General features: G+C 39.1%; 1 protein-coding gene across 9 annotated transcripts in view; it reads right to left on the reverse strand.

The window, feature by feature from the left end:
• Positions 1-21,972, reverse strand: part of LOC137124687 (ras/Rap GTPase-activating protein SynGAP-like) — a 36,286-nt gene extending 14,314 nt beyond the window's left edge. For 2 of the 9 annotated variants that reach the window (XM_067499814.1, XM_067499781.1), the window contains exons 1-13: positions 20,656-21,971; positions 17,605-17,708; positions 10,672-10,760; positions 10,319-10,440; positions 6,138-6,291; positions 5,823-5,921; positions 5,452-5,721; positions 5,033-5,368; positions 4,744-4,888; positions 3,842-3,986; positions 3,156-3,392; positions 1,302-1,503; positions 42-232 (exon numbers count right to left, since the gene is read on the reverse strand). In XM_067499814.1, the coding sequence (XP_067355915.1) occupies positions 42-232; positions 1,302-1,503; positions 3,156-3,392; positions 3,842-3,986; positions 4,744-4,888; positions 5,033-5,368; positions 5,452-5,721; positions 5,823-5,921; positions 6,138-6,291; positions 10,319-10,440; positions 10,672-10,760; positions 17,605-17,704 (2,090 nt within the window). In that variant the 5' untranslated portion in view covers positions 17,705-17,708; positions 20,656-21,971. Of the gene's footprint in view, positions 1-41; positions 233-1,301; positions 1,504-3,155; positions 3,393-3,841; positions 3,987-4,743; positions 4,889-5,032; positions 5,369-5,451; positions 5,722-5,822; positions 5,922-6,137; positions 6,292-9,285; positions 9,300-10,318; positions 10,441-10,671; positions 10,761-17,604; positions 17,709-20,655 lie in introns of those variants that run through there. The other 7 variants (XM_067499823.1, XM_067499825.1, XM_067499804.1 and 4 more) reach the window with 7 other exon arrangements.

The raw sequence follows: 21,972 nt of genomic DNA on the forward strand, positions 1-21,972 counted from the left end.
GAAATATGCAAAACCAATGTCATGTTTAAATTTAAACATACCTATTTAAGTCACGCATCATAAGGCTTTGGAAGTCAGAGGACTTGAGGCGATTGAAAGATGGGCGTGAGAAGAGTCGGTCCTTCGGCTGGTCTGGCTGGTGATTTGTAGGCATGTGAAGCTGCGGGTTCCTCAAGGCAACACTGATGTCATTCAACAGCCTTGGTAAAGGTCCAAGTTTGAGAATAGCATCCTAAAAAACAGAAACATTTTGAAAAGTTAACCAAACTTCCTATGCTTCGATGCGATTTACAGAAGCAGAGTTTCCCAACTTTATGTCCAATGCACGTTTTCATTTTGGCTGGAACCTGAATAAAAGTCAAATTCAAGTCACTATTGATGAACTAGTTGAAGTCAACATCTTTCTCCTGTTGTGGATTTAACAAGAGGTACTAAAGATCAGAGTACACCAAGTTCAAGTATTTGATATAAAATGTGCTGCTCCAAGATACCTGAGAACTATCCAGAACACTCTAATTAAGTAGACATTGTTTGAAGCCATAAAAGCTTTCCTCAAAAACAAATTTATCTGCACTGCTACCAGACTTAACAGGAAGCTTTGACAGCACCACTCTACAATAAGATACATTTAAAAACATATTCTGCAAAAAAAAAAAAGTAAGTTTAATATCATTACATGTTTTCTGCTTCATTCAATCATCTGTATGTGCCTCACTATTTTTTAATTGTTTAATTGTAACACACATTAAATACTTTTAAATGTGAGAGAAAAAGAAAGGTTGGCCAGAACCTTATAGGTTTTAGAGTAGGGGTTAGAGTTGCATAAGTTTATGTGTTGAATTTATGTGAATTTGAATTGTTATTCCGTGTTTTTTGTTTACCCATATTGTATTGTTGCCATCCACAAGCAAATGTAAAAGTATTTATCCAGTATTTAGCCATGGCCCAATCTGCAATTTATTTTGAGCTAATCACTTGTGAAATTCAAATATGATGAGAAACATGAAATAGAAAGAAAAAAAAATACAAAAAACAAAGATATTACACCTTTGTAACCTATAAAGCAATTTAGGGCCAAGTATAAAATATTAAGTTTTCATTACATTATAAGTACAGTATAATTTCATTAAATTAACAATTAAAGCGCTAGAGTTAAATATTAAACTACTAATTCCACCTTCTTTTATAGTAAAGTTCAAATAGATACATTTTCACTCTCCTCTATACATAATTCACTATATTAATAAAATATTAAATGTTTAATTTAAATTAATGGTAACTTATTGTGTTATTCCACCCACCTTGCTAAGCTGGCCCATAACTTCCCACAGTAAGCTGTGGAGCATGGACAATTCTCTACCGAGGTCAATGTAGCCTTCAAACCCTCCAGCATTTCCCCCAGTGTCCAAGTTGGAAATCTCATAAAGAAACTGCTGCATGGAGCCCCACTCCATCTCCAGGAACTCATTCATGAAATACATGTATTCCTCCTTGGGCCCAAACCTGTAGAGATTATGACAAAGATGATGGTGGAAACACTGCAGGATCTAATGTGTAAAAATGGTTATGTTAATAAAATCTCTTCAGTTTCTTACACCACAGGCTGCTGTACTTGTGATGTTCTGCATAAATTAATTCAGAAGGGAAAAATAAAATGTGTAAAACATCACAGGGTATGTTACATGTATATCTATCTCATCTTATCTCAGTCTTATGCTGGTTTTGATTGTATTCAGGATATGATATTGAGATGAAACACTGAGAAACCCTGGGTATTAGTGCTACTGTTTACATATATTAAAGTGTCTAAGTGTCTGCTCATCTGTGTGGGTGCAAGTGTGTCTCTGACTCTTCTACATCCAGCAAAGGTGTTGTTTCTGTACTTGAGTTACGGATTAAGGATTAAAGACTTACAATTTGCCTACTGGATTTATTGTCTTCATCTGATCATTAGTAAATGGAAAATAAAAGCAATAATAAGTTATAAGTTGCTGTCTTTTATTTCTATGTAAGAATTTTGACCATTGTTGCATTATTTATCATAATGATTTTTGTATTTTTTACTACTATGTACCAATACTAGTGTACATGTATGTAAAACACTATGGAATTCATGACATTGTGACCAGTAGGCTGCAAAATAACTCAATGGGCTTTACTTCCCATTGCCAAAATCCAAAGTACAGTGGCCCTGAGAGCTCACGGCACTGCAAAAGCCACAGCACAACCCAAGGACAAAACGTGCTCCAGAAGATCTTTATATTCGAGAAGCTGCAACCTATTGCAGAGCCTTTCTCAATTTGGTTGTGTTGTGGCCTTTGCAGCAAATTTCTTAATGCTGCGCCTGTGTTGTCAAATTGACAAGGTATTTTTTCTAATTTGCTTGTGTTTTATCTATTTGCACGTGTTTTCTCGATTTGCTATGCCGTGAGCTCTCAGAGCCTCCGTAATAAAGAGTAAAGCAACAGATCTCTATATTGAAGAAGCTGCAGCCTACGAAGCTTGAATTGCAGAATCCATTAAATTACCACCAAATGTTGGTTGTCTTAATTATAGGTGTCTGTGTAAGATATGAAAATTGTTTTGAAATTTTAAGGGGCAATATACACTAGAGTTGTACCTGGCTGTCCAAATTATTTTAAAAACTGCAATTAGTGAAAATGAGCAATGGTTGGTGCATGTGTGTGTGTTGGTAGAAAGGTAATGTTTATAATTGAACAAAATAAAGGTCACTTTTGGCAATTTTAAGTCAACTTACTAACAGACTGTTTGTCACCACATACCTTACATATTAGTCCCCATAATTTGTTCCATTTCATCACAATTTGGGAGGGGCCAGAGTCTTCGCAGAGAAACTCTTTTAAACTCAAACTATCAAAAATCGCTAAACCTGACCTGGGCATAGTGTCCCTTTACAAAATGTCAGTAAACGGTGAAGGAAGACCAAATGTGTCACAGCAGAAAGACAGAGCTGCCTTTGAGTTAGTAACAGTTTATACCCGTTGTATTCAAACCTGCAAGCCTCCATTTCAATCATGGTACTCCATGGTGCTGAGTGACATGCATCCCACATAGCAGAAGTGTTAACATCTACAGCTCTAAAAATAAACTGAATCAAATATTGTAGATGGTGCATTAGGACAGGGGAGACTCACTTGCTGAAGCTGGCCAGGTTCTGCATCACCTTGGCAATGAGTGTGAGTGTGCGGGACGTGCGCTCTGCAGGATACTCCTGCATTAGGTTGAACAGGGACGGGGACATGATGGCTGGACACATAAAGCGAAGGAACAGGGAGGAGCTGATGAGGCTGTCGGCGAGATCCTCTCTTCCACGCTCAGCACATCTGGCTCTCCATGAGGCAAAAACTTCCTTCAGCTCCCTGGGAAATATGCTGAAAAAAAAAAGAACATGTTTTTATTTCCCGCTGTGAAGGAGAAATTAAAGATGAGCCTATTTAAAGCTGTCAGGAATTCAACAAGGTTGCAAGACTGAAAAAAAAAAAAAAAAAAGGAAAACATGGAAAATTACTGGACCATGCCCGAATCAGGATAGAGAATATGCTTATATGAAGCAAAATAACATGACCAAACTGTAAATAAGTGTGTGAACACTTTTCAAATGTAGTGACATTGACTTTTTTTACATATGCAGTAAGTTTCTATTGTGTATGCGGTATAATTATTTTAGAATCTAGCCCAATTCTCTACTTTACTACAAAAATATATCACAGCTCATCTTTTTGGCTTAAGATTTTAAATCAAATCTAATTTGTCTTTCCTCACCATTATTCATACAGAACAGTTTACAGGTTTTGGATGGTATGAAAACACTAACACTGACCAGAGAGAGTTGATTATCTTGCAGAGTAACAGCTCACAACACATGCGAAGGTTGGCTTGATGGTCAGCGAGGACTGATGGCGGGACACGCATGGGGTCCACCTCACAGTTTTCCTCAGACTCGTATAAGGCTCGAATGAAGTCACCTGAAAGCCGTAGATCACTCTGATATTATGTTTTACAAAATCTGACAAGACAGCCTTGCAATACATCACAACATGCATCAGTATCCAGTTACATACACACCCTCTCTATCAAAGGAACTAAGCATTAAAAAAAAAGGGATAAAATGAGATAAAAAGAAAAGTAAAAAAAATGAATACCACAGTGGAAAATATTAACATGAACTAATATGTGAATTCAACAATGGCTGCTTGGAGAAAGTTTATCATTAAACGTACTGTAGAAATAAAAATTAACATGCTGTACACAGATAAATAAACTGTACAGTAACAACATATTATAATAAAGCATGAAAAACCGCTTCCTTTGCAATGTGTAAAACAGTGGATTGCAGATGTTGTGTGTCAAGAATCTTATTTTTTTGAGAAAATAAAACAAGAGATTTACATTTAATGTTGTGACACAGCATTGTTAGTAAAGAGCAATTCAATTTGTTGATGTGACATTTAAACTGTACTTGCTTTGCTTAACTATTTCTACAGAGCTTCTACCAAAATGGAAGTACAATTAGGGGAAAATGCCACAAGTATATCACAAATGTAGATGAAATAATGTCAAAATATTGTTTGCGAAAAGCAATATGCTGTTTATGTTACAACTCAGCAAAGTGTAACATAGTTCAGGAAAATATTTGATTTGCCCTTAGCTTCACATTGTCCCTTCGTTCAAGCAGCAGGAAACACATTGATGTGCAGCTGGGTTGATCTCCAGCCGACTTACCTATAGCGTCCTTGAGGTATCTGTGACCTATCAATTTGAGGTACTCCTCCACAGCCTTTGTAGCGAGCGTGTTTTCCCGAAAGATCAAGTGCTCACGGTCCATGAATCGATCCACCTCGCACATTGCCATGTCAGACAGGAATTCCTGAGAAGAAATTACATTTGCTGTTTAGAGGAGCTTACGTTAGTGGAAGGACATATCTTTGTGACGTTACTGCAATGAAAAAGCCTGCTCATACAGAGAAGTGGGGGATGGGAACTACAATTATGTAAAATGTGAGAGTTTAACCTTTGTCTTCCCTGTGCTTTGAAGGATGTGAACCAGGGCAAACGCCACCTCCTCTTTGCTTTTCACACTCAACAGCGGCTCCAGAACTGCACACAGTGTCCGGTAGTTGTTTGTAATGTACTCAGCAAATTCCTTGTACAGCTCCATTGGGAGGATGTTCATTGTCTGATAGCGAGACTTGACACGTAATGAGGCGTTAATCACTTTGGCACTTCCAACACCACCGCTTTTGGACAAAACACTGGACTGTATAACGGGGTACCATTGTTCCACAAACTGCCGGCCTGTGATGCTGGAGATGGGGATGCTGACAAGGCCAAGGTATGTGCTTTTTTCCTAAATACCAAGCAAAATAAGATATTTAATTATTTCCAATTTATAAATCTTTAGTTGTTTTGTGTCACGTTTGTTTAACTCACTTTCTTTACCTTGCGTCTTTTTTTATCCGTTTCCTTGTAGAGGTGCAAGCGAAGGCTACGAATGGTAGGCAAATTGTTAAATTCAAAGTGCTCGCCCCAGAAGACCGTGTCGGTCCGGGGTTTGCTGGTGGTGCGTGCGTACAACATGTCATCCAAACACAGCTCACAATAGTAGCGTTTCTTAGCTGGAAGGTCTCGAGCTTCAATAATCCACAACTTGAGCACATTATCCACCCGTCGGCTATTGTCCTGAAAGCAAAATGCGGAGTTCTATTACTGCATTATAACAGTCCTTATTCACATCTGGCCCTAAGATTACACTAAAAATAACACTGAACAATTGTAATTTTCAGAATGTAAAATGTATCTACCTTGTTTGGTTTAACAGCTCGTTGCAGATTCTCAATCCACTTATCTCTCTCTGAAGCTGAGCGACAGGCAAAACATTTTGTTCCTGAACTGGTGGTCACCTGCAGACAGAAACTGTATAGTTTTAGTGTGCTTATGAACATAACATTTTTCTTACATGGCTGCAAATAATGCTTAATAAAACATCTAAACACTTCAACCAATGAAAATGTATGGATCTGTTTGAATAAAAAAAAGGAAAGAAAATTAAAGAGTAGGCAGGATGTGCAGTAGGCAGGAGAAACAGGAGAAGGAAAAGGTCAAACAACTCCAGGCACCTCAAAGCAGTACTCTTGTCCCAAAATGCTAGAGTGGACAGGCTTGATTATAGCTTCTTCATCCAAAACTAGGTCCAAAGCTTCTGCAGCACTGCTAGGAGAAAGTAGGGACTCATGGGAGTGGGATTCTTTGAAGCTTTGCATCAAGCGTGTCCTGATGAGAGAAGAAGAGATGTATTTACTTGTAGAATACAAATATGATTATATCTGTGTTTTTATATAGTACAAAATGAGTCACTGCAGTAATACTCCCGCACCACTTCTGCAGCTTCACTATGAATTTTGGAATCTGATCCTTCTGTAATGAGTTTATGGAAAAGTTAAGACTACCAGATTTTCAGTTCTGGTGTCTGCTGTTTGGTCTGTTCATTTGGCTCATGTGAGTCATGCTTCATGCTAGAAAGCCACCCAAGGTATAATCTGGAAATGTAATTGTTCACGTAGTTCTCTACAACTATACAAATTTTAAAAATGAAAATGTATTATTGGTATTATATAAAAGAAGCATATATGTAAACTAAGAAGCACTTCAGCACTTACAGTCTGTGGTATTATTGGAGTGCAGTTATAAAAAGGCACTGTGGCCTGATCATAGGGTAACCTTTAGAGGAGGGCAGCTCTATCAAAGAAAACACAACTGGTGGTGGAAGCGGAAGCAGAAACATAAGTCAAGGCTGTTTTTGTCAGGCAAAGCAATGTCAGTGGGGCAACTGAAAAAAAATGTAGCAAGGAAAAACAAATTTATTATCAGTACAATATACAGCATGTGTTGGTTACAATCTTGGCCACTGAGTGAAACCTTTAGGTTCAGCTGTAGCTTTTGAGGCTAAGGTGAAGCAAACAGAAATTGAATTCTATATTATGTGTCAAATTATGGCTTGAGCAGCTAAAGGGGAAATGGTGAGTGATTTCTACACCTCTCTAATGAAAACAAATCAAAACATAACAATTTGCATTAGTTGAAACCGCATGAAAACAAGAAAAAGTTGCTTTTGTTATCTGTCTGCTTCTTTGACTTGGTTGAAGTTGGTTGATTTTGTAACCTTTAAATAAAGCAAGACTACTTGTTTCCTTCTGTTTCTAGACTGTTGCTAAGCTCTTCACATCAAACCCTTTCAGTAAGAAAGCGAACAAGTCTATTTCCTCAGATATATTACTAATACTTACTTTATTCTGCATCACTATTAGCATCAAACAGCATAGGGGCACTAAGCAGCAAGTGTGAACAAACATTTAATATTTATGCAGCAAATGAGGAGCATAAATCTAAGGCCAGATTTCATGTTGGTCAGAGTCTTGCTCACATAGATTAAGGAGCTGACAGTGCCATTGCAGAATGCAGTGCATGAAAAATGCTCTGGTAAAACGAGTTGGCAGCTGAGGTAGAGCAGCTGCGTTGGAAAGCTCGAGTGTGAAGTTGGATGCTGAGGGTTTAGAGCAAAGTCAACTTAACACTACTGAGTGAATTAAGCGTGTGTGTGGGCAGAACTCAAAGCAGGCTGTGAAGGCAGCTGTCTGAGGCAGTGGTGAATGGCTGTAGATAGAGAGGACAGCACTGACTCTAACCCCAACAACCGTCAGCTTCCCCTCCACCTCCTCCTGCGCTGCCTTCGCTGAACCTGTAAGGTTAATATAAAATTAGTTGTAAGATTTGGGCTTTTGCATTGGTGCTCTGCTTGTATTTTAAAACAAAGCATTTTTACATATAAACGACACAATGCACATCTCTGAGCATCGGACATCCACACCTGCCCTAAAAATGTCTATTATACATCTCCAGTGGTGGGAAGAAAGTGTACTGTCAGCATTACATTGTTACTTCCTGCCTCTCCCTCTCTACATCTTTACATTTCCCACATCGTGCAGCGTGACTGGATTTTGTGAGGACTGCATAAAATTTTGATCACAATGCAAGTGAAACTCCTCTGGGACGAGACCACACGTCAGAACAGAAGAAGAGCTGTCATGAGCCTCTAGAGCGGCGAGCTATTGTATCCCCAACATGTTCGTGTGAAAGCAATCACATTGATATTATAAATTTAAGCTATTTTACCAGAAAGCCCAACAGACTTTTGAATTTCATCTTTTACTCAAATTAAGAGTCATCACTGCCTTTATTCCCATTAGGCTTAGGCATCTGTGACGTGCATTATAATAAACCCTCCTCCTACCAATCTGTTTTTCTAATGTTCCGGCACAAATCTAAGCAAAACGTTTTTCTTTCAAGGAGTGGCAAATATATCATCCACAGTCTTAACTCAACAAATTTTAAGTTTACACTTAATGCACAGCCCTGATGGTGAAATTAAAGCAAGGAGACACATACTTTTCTGGTGCTACTTTTAATATTACTCAAATGAATATCCTTTGGAAAAAGCACACACTCAAACCATCTGTGAAGGAATCACTAAAGGCAGTGTACTTCATTCAGCAGTGCTTTGCTTTTATCCGAGTGGTAGATAAGGAGCCACAGTTCGAGTGAAGAGTGTCAGGTGGGCTCCACAGAGCACCGCAAGCAGTGGGAGATTTATTCAGTCTCTGCTCCAGCCACATATACACGAAAGTAGCTCTTTAGGGCACAGTGTATATTGTAGCTTTTTGAGGAGAGGATTTAAGCACATCTTCCCGCAGGATAAAACACATGTTAATGCTAGCCTGTAAGCATGCTATCTGAATTGTAATCTTCCGATGCAGTTTCACTGGGAACTCACTGGAACCACCTTAAAGGAAGGTTACAGTTGAAAAGATATTCTTTCTTTACAGTATCTTCCCTCAAGGGGCAATGTAAGACCGATTAATAAAGGGAACATTTTAAGTCAGGGGGCCTAGGAGATCCCCTGTCCACTACAGGGGGATTTAATGCTGTGGCTGATTTGTATGTATAATGTTGCATTTCTTCCTCATTGGGATCAGTGGGCCTATTTAATTTTGTAAATACCTAACCTTTGTCTATAAGAAAAAGAAAACCATTTTCTGTCCTGCACCCTTCCTACACATTGTTTTCTGTTTAAAAGGTGTCTTGCCATAAACTAACATGTTGAACATGGGGACATTTTCACTGTTTAAGACAACTACTGAGCATTGCAAAGATATTTCCTTAGAACACTTATTTCTGCTTGAATAGTAAATTTCGTAATTATAGTAATACCAGTATCAGAAGAGCTGTGCAAAATAAAGTGTAGCAGTCAGGAAGGGAAAGGGGGGGGGGGGTGGAGAGAGAGAGAGAGAGAGAGAGAGAGAGAGGGAGAGGAAAAAAAAGCAGAGTGAATTAGACTGATTTTGAGTCTAATTATATTGTGGTTTGATTTCACAAAGCTGCAAAGCTTAACTTTAGGTCAGTTGCTTTAAAGACACCATTATTAGTTGACCTAACACAGGGAAGGTGTAATGGATTCAACATTAAAGTCTACAGTGTGTTTAAGGTCATATCTTGTCTTGCACAAAGGTATACACTGGGCCTTTAAATGGCTATGAGCCAAAGTACTGGACTGAACTGACAGACTTCCCCAACAGACAAGATCCCCTTTAGAGCCAAATGTGAGTCTAACAATCCATTACAGAAACAGGACTATTTCACATTTAAAATAATAACATCAACTGTATCACTCTGCTTTAATACAATGCACTGTGATTACTCAAACTATACTGTACACTGTAATTAAAATGCACAATCAGAAGCAACCTTGATTCTAGGTACTGAAGATAGCAATACTCTAGCTGGAGTAAGAAATGTAAAAGGTGTAAATGCAGAAGAAATTCTAGTGTACGCTAGTTGCAGCTAACCCACTAAAATAACACTCAGTACACGAAGCAGCATGTCAGCCATCCAAGCAAGAAAAGATTTGATGGTTGATGGTTGAGTACTGTCTGAAGTCCGAAGCTGCTCCCAGTGTATAAATAATTCTGTGTGTGTACTGTATATTTGTGATGAGTGGGGTGACTTACTAGTAAAGATTACCACCCCGCAGAGAAAAGGCTCAGAGCAGGACTTGTGAACGTCTTAAATGTGTGGATTAAAGACAATTAACTGATTTGAAAAATTACATGTTTTGATCTGGTTCTGGCTATTGTCAAAACATGGTGGAACAGGCTACAATCTTGTGACATTCAGTTTGAATATTTAACTAGAAGCTGGACACATTGTGTTATCTTTACGATCATTATTGGTAAAGTTTACAAACCGCTCTTGGTCAGCACTGCGAAACCGGGGCAAAATCATTTGTCTGAAGCTGCTGGTCCGGTCCAGTTTGGGCTGGCTTTTAGCCCTCTTGATGGAACCCTTCAACCTTCGATTAAGAAAACTCTGAAAATTCAATAAGGGAAGACAGAAAAAAAAACAACCACATTTTATAAGAGCAGAGTAGAGAACTATTCCTCGACTGTTGTGATATTCTGATTGATAAATAAAATATTTATACATTTAAAATGTGCTTAGCTAGAACACTGTATTGTAAGATTGGAAATTCTCAGTCAAGCATCAAGAGAATTAGTCATTTTCACCTCACAAAAGCTCATCAGGCTTTATTGTACTCACCGGCTGTCTGAAGGGCTGTGGGGTGGCATTGGGAGGAGTTTCCATGCTTGACTGCCGTGCAGAGGCAAAACTTGCCCTGCGAGACTGGTCTATGACAAAAGAATGCCGCAATAAAAAATAAGAACATTAAAATGAATTGAACTACGTAAAATGTTATTAAAAAATAAACTGCTTCTTTGTGTTTTTTGTTTGCTTTAATTAATGACATTTAAATTCATCCCTGCCTATACCTAAAATGCCATCGGATCTAAATTTGGCGTCCATTTCTCACAGCTCCCTGAATCTGCAGAATGTGTGCATTTATAAGACTGGAAGAAGAAGAATTTAAAAACTTTTTTCTGTTTTCATTTGTGATATCTGGTCCCCTTTTTCTGCTAAAAAATAAAACAGCAGGACAAAGTGCTCTACAGATCAATAGTGAGTTCTCTGTTGCACAGGCAGCCCCAGCGTTGAGTCATATTGGGTCTGAATGATAATTAACAGTATGTGGCACATTTCTAAGTGCTCAGACACTTTTATCAAAAAATAAATCAACATGAGGCCATGAACTAAATTACAGACAAGTCTGTGACAACTGTTAATAAATGCAATGGTGTAATAGCAAAGTGTTACAGGAATAAAACACATATCAGCTAAACAGTGTAATTATAGTGTCTAATGTAATAGCTTGAATTATTATATTTTTATAAGTTATGTAAGCAATGCTATTTCATCACTTAAAAAGTATATATAAGATGTTGCAACCTTTATGTTATAACCCACATTTACAGTAATTTTAAAAAGCAACATTTGATTATGTTTTGACAAGTTGTTACATTATCTTATCATCAATACCTTGTCTCTGCTTTGGGTCACACAGAGAAGAAGAAATGGCATCAAACATCAGGACAGAAGGCACAATAATCACATCAACAACGCAGAACAGTAGGTATAAGCGAAGCTCACTGACAGGGGCAGAGAGCTACAAGCTCTCTTTCAAACACACACACACACACACACACACACACACACACACACACACACAGACCAACACTGTAACACTTTAAAAAAAAACAACTGTAAGTTATTTCACTTCACTAGAAAGGTTTTGTTTCCAAGGCCAGCAGAACATGACACACGAGAAACACACTACTCAGTCATCTTGCTCTTTGTCCAAGTTGTGCAAACTCTGGAACATGGTGATGGATCTATAAATGCATGAGAGTCTATCTTTAGGGAATCCAATCTGATTGTTCCTCTACATGACTGTGGGTTGACTAAAAAAAGATGAGGCCAAGGCCTATAGAAGCAGGAGGATCCATGAGTGTGAATGCTGTTCGCTCCTCACTGCAAAATCCTTTTCTCTCTCTAAACAAACACAAAAGCAATGCAAGAAGAGCAGAATGAATGTTCCATGTCATAGCCATCTATGTGCAGTATCTGATGGCACGTTTTGGAGCACAGTGTACACAGCATCCATTTCCTCCATCATGAACAACTGTCTATATTCCTCGCCTGTCTTGCTGCCCACGTGCCCAAGTTACTCAACGATTTAAATACAGTGGGTCTGGTGTTGTCTCTAATGGCTGACAGGACAGGGACTAGGATGTTATCTTCCTCCAAAGCAAGCCACTTAGCCAACTATGCTGGTGGCAAGTGGTGAGATTGAATATATGAGATGAGTTAAAGAAATATTTCTTAACTTTCACTGTGTGATCTTTGCATCAGCTACTGCAGAGTCTGTGCCAATGGAAAATTACACGGTTGAAAAAGACACATTACTCAGGGCAACACATGATAAAATAGACGCCCTCTCAAAAAGAAATGTGATAACATGAACAGTGTCGGCTCCACATAGTGCACAGTTTAAAATGACAGATATAAAAGTGAGATAGATGCCTGTCTAAAGGTAAAATGTGGCTTTTACTTGATGCTTGTTTTGAGCGCTCGTTGTACAATGCAGCTAAACTCTTTCATATTCATATAATGTTGGGCTTTTATCATTTTTAAGCTGGTTGTGTAATCATAATCACCAATCCTTTATTTGATCCTTTGTGTAGCATAAAATATCACTGATTCATCCAAATGTTGGTTTCTTAAATCCAAAAACGTGGTTGTGTTTCATGTTTCATGTCGTGTTGATATTCACTCCGCTCTTCTATTTTTGCCTGTGATTGATCTGCTGGGGCATTTTTTTTTTTTCTGGAAATTACCCATTACCCAAAGGAGCATTTTTTTCACTTTGCAACAGAGAATCAAGACACTCTGTCATCCTATGATTTCCTCGCTCCCAAAGCCTGTAAATAGGCTACTCTCCAGGTTCTATTCTGAATCCCAGCTAATTGTTTGGTATCCATGGAAACAACTCCAAGGGCTTCTACTTGAACTGTAGAAGATATTGGCACACAACTGCACAATAAAGAGGATGAAAAACACTAAGTTACATGCAGCAAAACAGCGTTCCTGCTTACACACGTCGGTGAGCTGGTGTGTGTGTGTGTGTGTGTGTGTGTGTGTGTGTGTGTGTGTGTGTGTGTGTGTGTGTGTGTGTGTGTGTGTGTGTGTGTGTGTGTGTGTGTGTGTGTGTGTGTGTGTGTGTGTGTAGGGGGTCGTCTTCAAGTGGAGAAAATATTGTGGTTTCTGTTGTGTCTAACGTGGTGTGAATCCTGACTAAGGCACATCTACATCCAATTGATTGAATGACTCTGCAGTGGACTATTTCACGTACTGTTTTAACCTCACTGCCACTAAAATAGTCACCTGTAACACGCGGTGCTCTAAGTAAACGTGACATGTTATAACACACGGATGTGTTCACATGGGCTACTCCGAATGTAAATTGCTGTCAGGACGGAGTGTGTGGGTGGCAACAGCCTCTAGCTAACTGTGATACTGAGGGAGAAAAAGACAGAAAGAGGAAGACTGCATGTGGGTGTTGGAGAAACATTCTCAACCTTTACCATATATCTCTCTATTAATACAAATTCGAAAACTTGTTGTTGTTTTTTTTTTTATAAACTAAAACTTTTTTCATGGGATGATTTTTTTTTTTCTCTCACTGATACCATCGTAAGTAGCCCAAACAAAAAACAACTACAAAATTGTTTTTTAATAGCTATATAATACCACAGCAGGCATTCATTATCAACCTGGCTTGTGTGTGTTCAGTCAATAAGAAGCTTGAAGAAACCAAATAACTTTGCCCACGATCTTTGTTTAGCATCTTATCATGCTAACATTTGCTACAATTTTTCTGATTAGGATCTAATTCAGTAGGATCAGGCGAGTAGGATTTGAACACTGGCAAGTATGCATATTTGTGTCAAATTTCATGTCAATCCATCCAATAGCTGTCAAGATATTTCCACGTGGATCAATGTTGTGGAGTCACTGATGATGAACAGAGGTACAGGGGCTTTGTGCAAGGGATCACACCATTACACAAGTATCAGGGGGTATTAACAGCCCCGCTTGTTTTTCATTTGCTTGAATAGTTATTTTTGACAGTGTTCTCTCGATGTGTGTATTGGTTTGTGTAGTGCATATTTTATTTCATTTTTTCTAAATAAATAAGTTCACAGACCTCTGCAGTTAAATATAAACATAATAGAGAAAATCCATTAAGCTTGTTTTATGCAATCTAGTAACTAAAATCAAGGCAGCACATTTTAAATCACTCAAAACAAAAATGTTTGGATGCATTTAACGGAACCATTTTAAATGGAATGGAAAAATGCCAATTTGTATGTTTTTAATTGATGCCACATAATGAGAAAGATCCCTGGTTATTGGTTGCATGTTTACTCATCATGAGTGTACATTGTTTATACTGTATGTTACACGTGTTTTCATGTTTTCTTTGTTTCACGACATATCTGTGAATATCATCCAGTGTTTTCAGGCCTACAAAGTGTGCAATTTACATTTTACAATTCACTGCACTCAGAGTGGGAGCTGGGCCTTGCGAGGAAGTCGGGTGGGTGTGATTATAGTGTGACTGTTCACAGTAGTGATGGTGCAGTCCAGTTTGTCTTTGAGTAACAGGGTTTCCAGTAACAAGTTAGACCATGTTATGTCCGGTCTGGATCCTCTGGTGATTCGCAAACAGACCTGCTGTGGTAGATGTTGCATTTCTGTCAAGTCTCAAATTATATTCATGGCAACAACCAGCTGGTATTTATGACAGGGATACAATTAGTTTTATCAATATGTCAAGATAGCTTTAATTAAATGTTGTTTGAATGCAAAACCTGCATTCTTGGACTGATGAAAATGGCTTTTAATGCTAATTTATATCATCTGGACAACGGCTTTTCTTTCCAACTAAATTTCTCTACTTTTAGAGACAATTCATTCTTTTGCCAATTCCCAATTTCTATGTATCTGTTCAAAAGAAGTGCTGTTTGTTCTCTTTATTTAAATAAATGGGTGTGCTTGTAATTGATTGCTTCTTTTAAAAGAATAAAAGTTATACTGCAGGTCACCTAATCATCTGTATTAGGATTTCATCATTACTACAAGCCTACTTATTAACTGATTGACTAATAAAATACAATGTATCAGACAGATGTACAGTGACCCATTAATTACAACACTGGATCCTTTAAAAATGTAAAAGGTGAAATTTAGTCACATTTGGTAAAATATGAGCTTTCTGCATGCACAGCATTAAAGAGTTGTGTTTTTGTTATCATCCTTAAAGAGCAACTTAAAACTAGATCAAGTTGTCTGTACAGTGGTCCCTTTGGTTTTGCATAATTGCATTTTTTTGCAATAATAATAATAATAATAATAATAATAATAATAATAATAATAATAATAATAATAATAATAATAATAAACAGGGCAAAACCTTGAATTACTGCTTTCAGGATTTTAGATTTTTTTTTTTATATGATAAAAAAGTGGTTAAGTTGCTTTATCAGACAATGAGAATTCAACAGCACAGACTTTGCAGTCAACAGTTTTCACAGGGACTTTTACATTGCTAGAAAGGAGTTTCAGTGAAAGCTGGGGTGGCAACAGACTATTCAGAGGATGAAATCACAACCACCCTGCACATAAAAAAGACTGCACAAAGGACAGTTAAAAATATGGTTTTGACTCTCCGAGTCAACATTTAACTCTACAAATACCGGTTTAAGAAAGTAAATGCCAATTGTTGAAGTACACTTCAAAGGTGGGGCATCTGTCATTATAAATGCATCGCAGCTGCTGAAAATCCACAGAATGTGTGTAGAAAGTTAAGGCCAGTCATTAACAGCGAGCCGCCCAAACAATCAGCCTCCGTGACTGACAGGAGTAAAAGCTCGCTGCATCAACTCTTTGACAGGCCGGCAGCATTGCCAGAGGAGGTTTGACACGGTTTAAGTATGAGCAGTGATTTACAAAACTCAGAATGACATTGGTGATGCCGAGCACACAGAGACGGACACTGCTGGCATTTAGATAATCAACTATTTGACGGAATAAACTCATCTTGCGATGTGTGGTGCTAGGTGAAGTTAAACTGCCTTTTGACTGCAAACTTGGGAGAGGTTGATGTATTCAAATTAGCTCCAATATGCTCACAAAATACAATGCACACTATATAAAGGCCACTAAAAGTTAATAATGCTTTCATTTCATTTTTTAAATAGCTGTTGGCTTTATGCTAAGAAAATCTGCGTAAAAAAGAACCCGTGACACTTTTGACTGTGTTCAGAACCACTTTGGTTTTAGGTTTAGAAGCGACACAGTAATCACTTAAATGTATAACACATCGAAGTGGCAGAACTGCAGAGTTTGAAAGCACAGGTGGGTGGAGGGTTTGAGGAAGCAATGGCAATGTAGGTGTGAGGGAGCCACAGGAAAGAACCTGCGATTAGCTGGAAAACTGACAAATATTTGTCGAGAAAATAACTTCTAACATCCCGCACTGTACCCACAGTCTGGATTTTAAAATGTTAATGCCCTCTGCATGGAGGGAGGCTTAAGAGCAGTAACTTAAACAAACTCGCTCTACATCATGTGTGTTTTCCAGCATTCCAGCCTCTCCGCTGTGCTTGTCCCTCTGCCTGTGTGTGAGCAAGCCAAGGGGAGTGTGGCCTAGTTACCATAGGAACATGTTTGTAGCCTGTGCACTGGTCTCCATCAAACTCCTCTCATTTTTACTAATATATTTAGAAGCATTATTGCTCTGCTTGTAAATGTGCAGATCCAAATTAAAGAGCTGAGACTAGTGAACATGAAATTGTAGGGATGAAGCAGCAATTTGAAGCTCTTAACACTGACTGTCCCAAGGTACTTTGGTATTATCTCACCACACCAGAGCCTCACAATGAGATGATTTTCAAGACTTCACCGAGAGTATGAACTGCCTCTCACTTGTTTATCATAATAGTTCAAACAATGCTGTCGTCTGAAATGTTTAAAATGAAACAGCTTTAAATGCTGCGCTAAGTAACAGACAATTATTTCTCTTCCTGTCCCTGGAGGGAGCAGAAATGGCTGCTTTCATCTGGGGAAGTGAGCGTAGAGCGAAAAGCAAAGGAAGACTCACAGTGTATCAAAGCAGGAGGATAAGGCAAATGGCACTATCAAACCTAGATGATGTCAAAATAAAACTCTGGGAGTGTGACAAAGTGGGGCTCAGAAGGTAAGTGATGCTCTGGTGGAGGATTGAGTGGTAACAAATCCTCAGTTCACTGAGGTACATTTGAAAAGCTTCAACAGTACTGAAAAGCACTGGAAAGCTAAAGCTGAAGTGTATGTTAAACTTTTTATTAACCGTTGGCAACAGTGATATTGATGTATCTCAAAGAAAACATCAGATTAAAGGGGAACATATAAAAACATATATAACAGAGAAAAATCTTACTAGACCATGACAGACTGAAGAAGCAGCTGGGAAATTACAGAAGGCACAGTTGACAGTGGAGAAAAGTCGACCAGTTTGGGGCTAAACTGACTCACTTGGGGTTAAAACTCCAGCTCCGCCACAGCAAACCTCCGCTTGACCAACCAACCCAAACTGACCCTGATGCGGCAGCCACGTCTTTGAAGATGTGTCCATGCAGCTATATGGCACAGACAAGTTTTCTTTTTAGTTTCTGACATTGATGTCACAACACTACAGACAAAAAAAAAAAAAAGAACAAAAAATATTTTTTAAATGTTATGTATGAAAATGAAATGAGGAAAGCCCCTTAATATACAAGTACTGTAAAGGAAAGTAACAATATAGACAAATATGATCAAAAATGTATAATGTTGGTTTATGTTGTATAAATGAAACAAAAAGATATTTAACTTTCAGCTTCTATTGAGATTTGGAATAAAGTAGCAACCTGGGAAATAAGTGGGTAGAATATTTTCATCTAAATGCTTTTGCAGGTTTCTGAAAATAACTTGAAAAACACAAGTAAGTGTTGTCTAATGATCATCTGGATCATCAGGGGATCAATCTTCTAGAAAGGAAAAGCTTACCTCTGTGACTGCAATGCTAGTGGGTACAAACTGGGGCTACTGCGCGCACAGACATGTGTGCAGAGTGACAACTTTGTCAAGCCACAAATCAGATGTTCCATTAAAAGAGTGGTGCAGATTCAGTCTTCTTAATTTCCCGAAGGCCACAGTGAGTTGGCTGCTTGCACAAGCAACATTCAACTTAATTTGGCTGCCCTTTGTAGTCACAGGCTGAATGTCACGATGCTGCTTAACCACAAGCTGTGACAATGATTAATTGATAAGCGTTCTTACAGACACATCAGTGTGGGAAAAACAGTCATGAAGCAGACAATACATATCTTAACTGTTACCCAAACAGCGGCAATTTGTAAACGTGGAAAGCATTCAAGACGTGACTATTCTCTCATGACAGGAGGCACGGCCAGCTTCAACTGAGACTGTCTCGGACATGACACCCATAATAATAATTGTTTCTCACAGCCAAAGGAGTCGCTAACTTGTTGGGGTAGCTAATTCTAGTGGCCATGTAGGAACAGATTAAGAGGGGGAGGATAGGAAGGAAAGTTTTTGGCCAGTGCGAGTAAAAACATGATTGTTTTAAGTTAGAACAGAGACTCTGGATGAAGAAGAATTACCAAAAGGGTAAAGAAATACCTTGTGCATTCTCTGTTGGGTTTTCTCAAAAAAAAAAAAAAAGGATGGGAAAGTAATTCATGGCCTTAGGCAAAAGACAACAATTTGAGAAGATTGCAGGACAGGAGCTCACTGACAGGATCCCTATTTCTTTTAAGATTCAAACACACTGACAAAACCTTTCTGTCCTTGGCAGCAAAAAAAAAAACTGCCCTCAGTGCATTGCATTGAAGATTGGTGAAGAGGAGCTGAATTATGATCGAAACCTGGGCGTTGGAGAAGAATCTGCTCTTTGCCTGCTGTCAGGCTACTGGCTGACAACTGTGGCAGAGTGGCAAGGAGTCAGTTTTCCACAATTCATGAGAAAGATTAATAGACATTCATGACTCAGAGCTTCCTATTTTAGCTAAAATAACTAAATAGTCCCACGAAGAGATGCTATGAGCATTCATATCTTAAATAGATGGGCATTTCATATGGAGGAGGACAAGGAAATCCTAGAGGGGGCAATGAGTCAGAGTGAGATGGACTTATCTCGTTCTGTCAAGTGTGCAGCCTCAGACGTTTCATTAACTGAAGCTCTCCGCTCTCCACTGCATTATGTTTTGTCATGAAGATGGGAAATTCTATGCAAGAGCCTGTAGTGTGCAATATAATGGGCCATGAAGATACTGGCCACCCATCATATAATCACTAAATCATAATGTGTCTAAACATCACCTACGTACATCTGTTCCTGCCAGTTGAGATGGAAGGAATTTTTAACAGCAAAAAAAAAAAAAAGAAAAAGTAAAATAAAAGTCCGCTCATCTCTTGCTCATAAATATACAAAACACATCAAGTGCGAATTCACCACACTTTTTCTTCATTTTTTATGTAGTGAATTGATATTAAAAGCATACATGAAGTTTGTCAGTGGCAAACCAACCCTGGAAAATTTAGTTTTCCCTTTTACTTTGTTCAGACTCAGGGAAATAAAAGAATCATCTCTTCATGTCTCACAATGCAGAACCAAACTCCCAGAAAGCCCCCCTGTAGAACGGGCAGGTGTTCAATGCGCAACACCCCAAGTAAGCTAATTAGCAAACTACAGGTATCAGTAGAATTACTGCAAAATGGAAGGAAAGTGTGGCAGACTCTAACTGACTGCCGATCAACCAGGTCCCTGCACTGACTACACCTAAGGAGAGAATTAATAATAGAAGACTCGGTGTGGGGAAACCAAGTGTCACATGCTGCGTCCTGTACCATGAAAAAGCAAAAATGCATACCAGCCTTGAATAGCATTTTTTACATGACTGACATTTCATGAAAGCCATTTTGCAATGATTAGCAAACCTTTGGATGCCACTAAATTTAATTCATTAAAAAAAGGGTAAAGAATACATTATGTAGCACTGATTGCATTGTAGGTATACAACGCATAGTGCTTGAAGCCTCACATGCTGCTGAACATTATGCATAAGCAGAACTGTAGATTTTGAAACCGGCCACTGGTACAAGACAGCAAATACTAACAGTAGATCATTTTTGGTGCAGGCCAAATTAGCAAAACTGCATGTATAACTTTATGAGAAACAAACTGCTAAGTTTCTAAAAACAAGGAATTCTACTGAGAAAACACGAGTGACATTTTGCAACGGGCATTTACATAAAGGTTAAGCAAGACACTGAACATGTCCTCTACGGTGCAGGTGTGTTGGACGCTTGAGTTGCACTGGTGAGTTAACAACTGGTTTAGAGCCTCGAGTTAGCCTTGCAGGAATACGCTCACACGTTCAGGCAGTAAGGTGGACAACCAGCTTTGGCACCTTCATAAGTGAACATCTACAACACACATGGCACTAACACTATGCTGTGATCTAAAACCCTTGGTGTCCATGTGTCTCTTCTTCCTGCCCACACTTTGTATCCCACACTTACCCAAAATCACAGGACTTCCTGGAGACGAAATCTTGACAACTTAGTTACATCTGTGGTCGCAGACACAATCCGGTGGGTTTGCAGGGCACTTGCGAAGGGACTGAGGTTCTGAGTTTTCTTTCTTTGCGGGTGGGGGGCAAAGGTAGAATCAGTTTGTGCAGACCTGAGAGGTGGTTTCCAAATAAAAGGCTAGTGTTATCCTCTTTGTGAGAGAGTGGTGTTTGAATCATTAGGCCAATTTGTTGTGTTCAAAGTGGGCAGCTCCTCTTGTTTCCCACCTAAGTTGTAGTGTGTCCATACGTGCTTACATGCAAATGAAGGAAGGCTGTTGATGGAGATGTGAAACTGTCACAGGGATTCCTTCACCTTAAGCTCAGTCCATCACGGAAACCAAAGCTTGCCTACCAGCAGTGGCTCTTTTGTGCAGTTCAGTAGCTCCCCTCTGCTTCTCCTCCCTCTCTTCTTCCTCTGCTCCCTGTCCTCCAACTCTGTTGCAATCCAGGAACTGAGATGTGATCCCAATGCAGTCTCCTCGGTAATAATGACAACAACAACAACAATCTCTTTTGAGGATGGGTTTTGTCATTTTAATTGTTTGTTCTGGGCACGTGTGACTTCAAACAGCCCCTGCGTCGCTTTATTATCTGGGAACAATACGAACTCCTGTTAGCGCGATGCTCAACGACCCACAGAGGCAATTAGTTCGTCATTTGTCACTTATATTTACATCACTCTGCAGCAATTAACGATGCAACGCGGATGTTGTCCGGCTACAACTACGGCACGCTGCACATTAATCAAGCCGTTTACTGACACTGAAACGAGGAGAATAACGAAGGTGATGCCTGCTATGCCAACTCTGAGAAACACACGAAGCTACTGCACACTGCGCGCACTAAAACCACAAAATGCATCAAAATAAACACCCCAGAGCTATTTACAGGCGAAATCCCGAATATATGCAGCAGCATCTGAACAATATCTGATTCGTGCAAATCTTTACGTGCTCTTCGTTTCTCGCTCGGGTGATTTAATCTTGGAAAGCGTCTGTAGTTCACCCTGCGTGGATAACGATGTCCCCATAATTCAGAGATTCATAAGCAGAGGGTGGAATCGGTAGCGAATTGACGCTGTGTCCTTTGCGCTTTTGCAGTCCGTCACACCTAATTTTGATTTAACAGCAGTGCGTGAAAAACGGGGCTCGGTGAACGGCGAAGTCTCTCCCTCAAGGGCGGAGATAGTGCGTAAGATAGACAGAAACAGAAACCAACGCCTCCAAAGGCTGGCGAGTCCGCCCTGCGCTGTACCATCTCTGGA

This window comes from Channa argus, chromosome 1 (genome assembly GCF_033026475.1).
Source record: "Channa argus isolate prfri chromosome 1, Channa argus male v1.0, whole genome shotgun sequence".
In the NCBI taxonomy this organism is placed as follows: domain Eukaryota; kingdom Metazoa; phylum Chordata; class Actinopteri; order Anabantiformes; family Channidae; genus Channa; species Channa argus.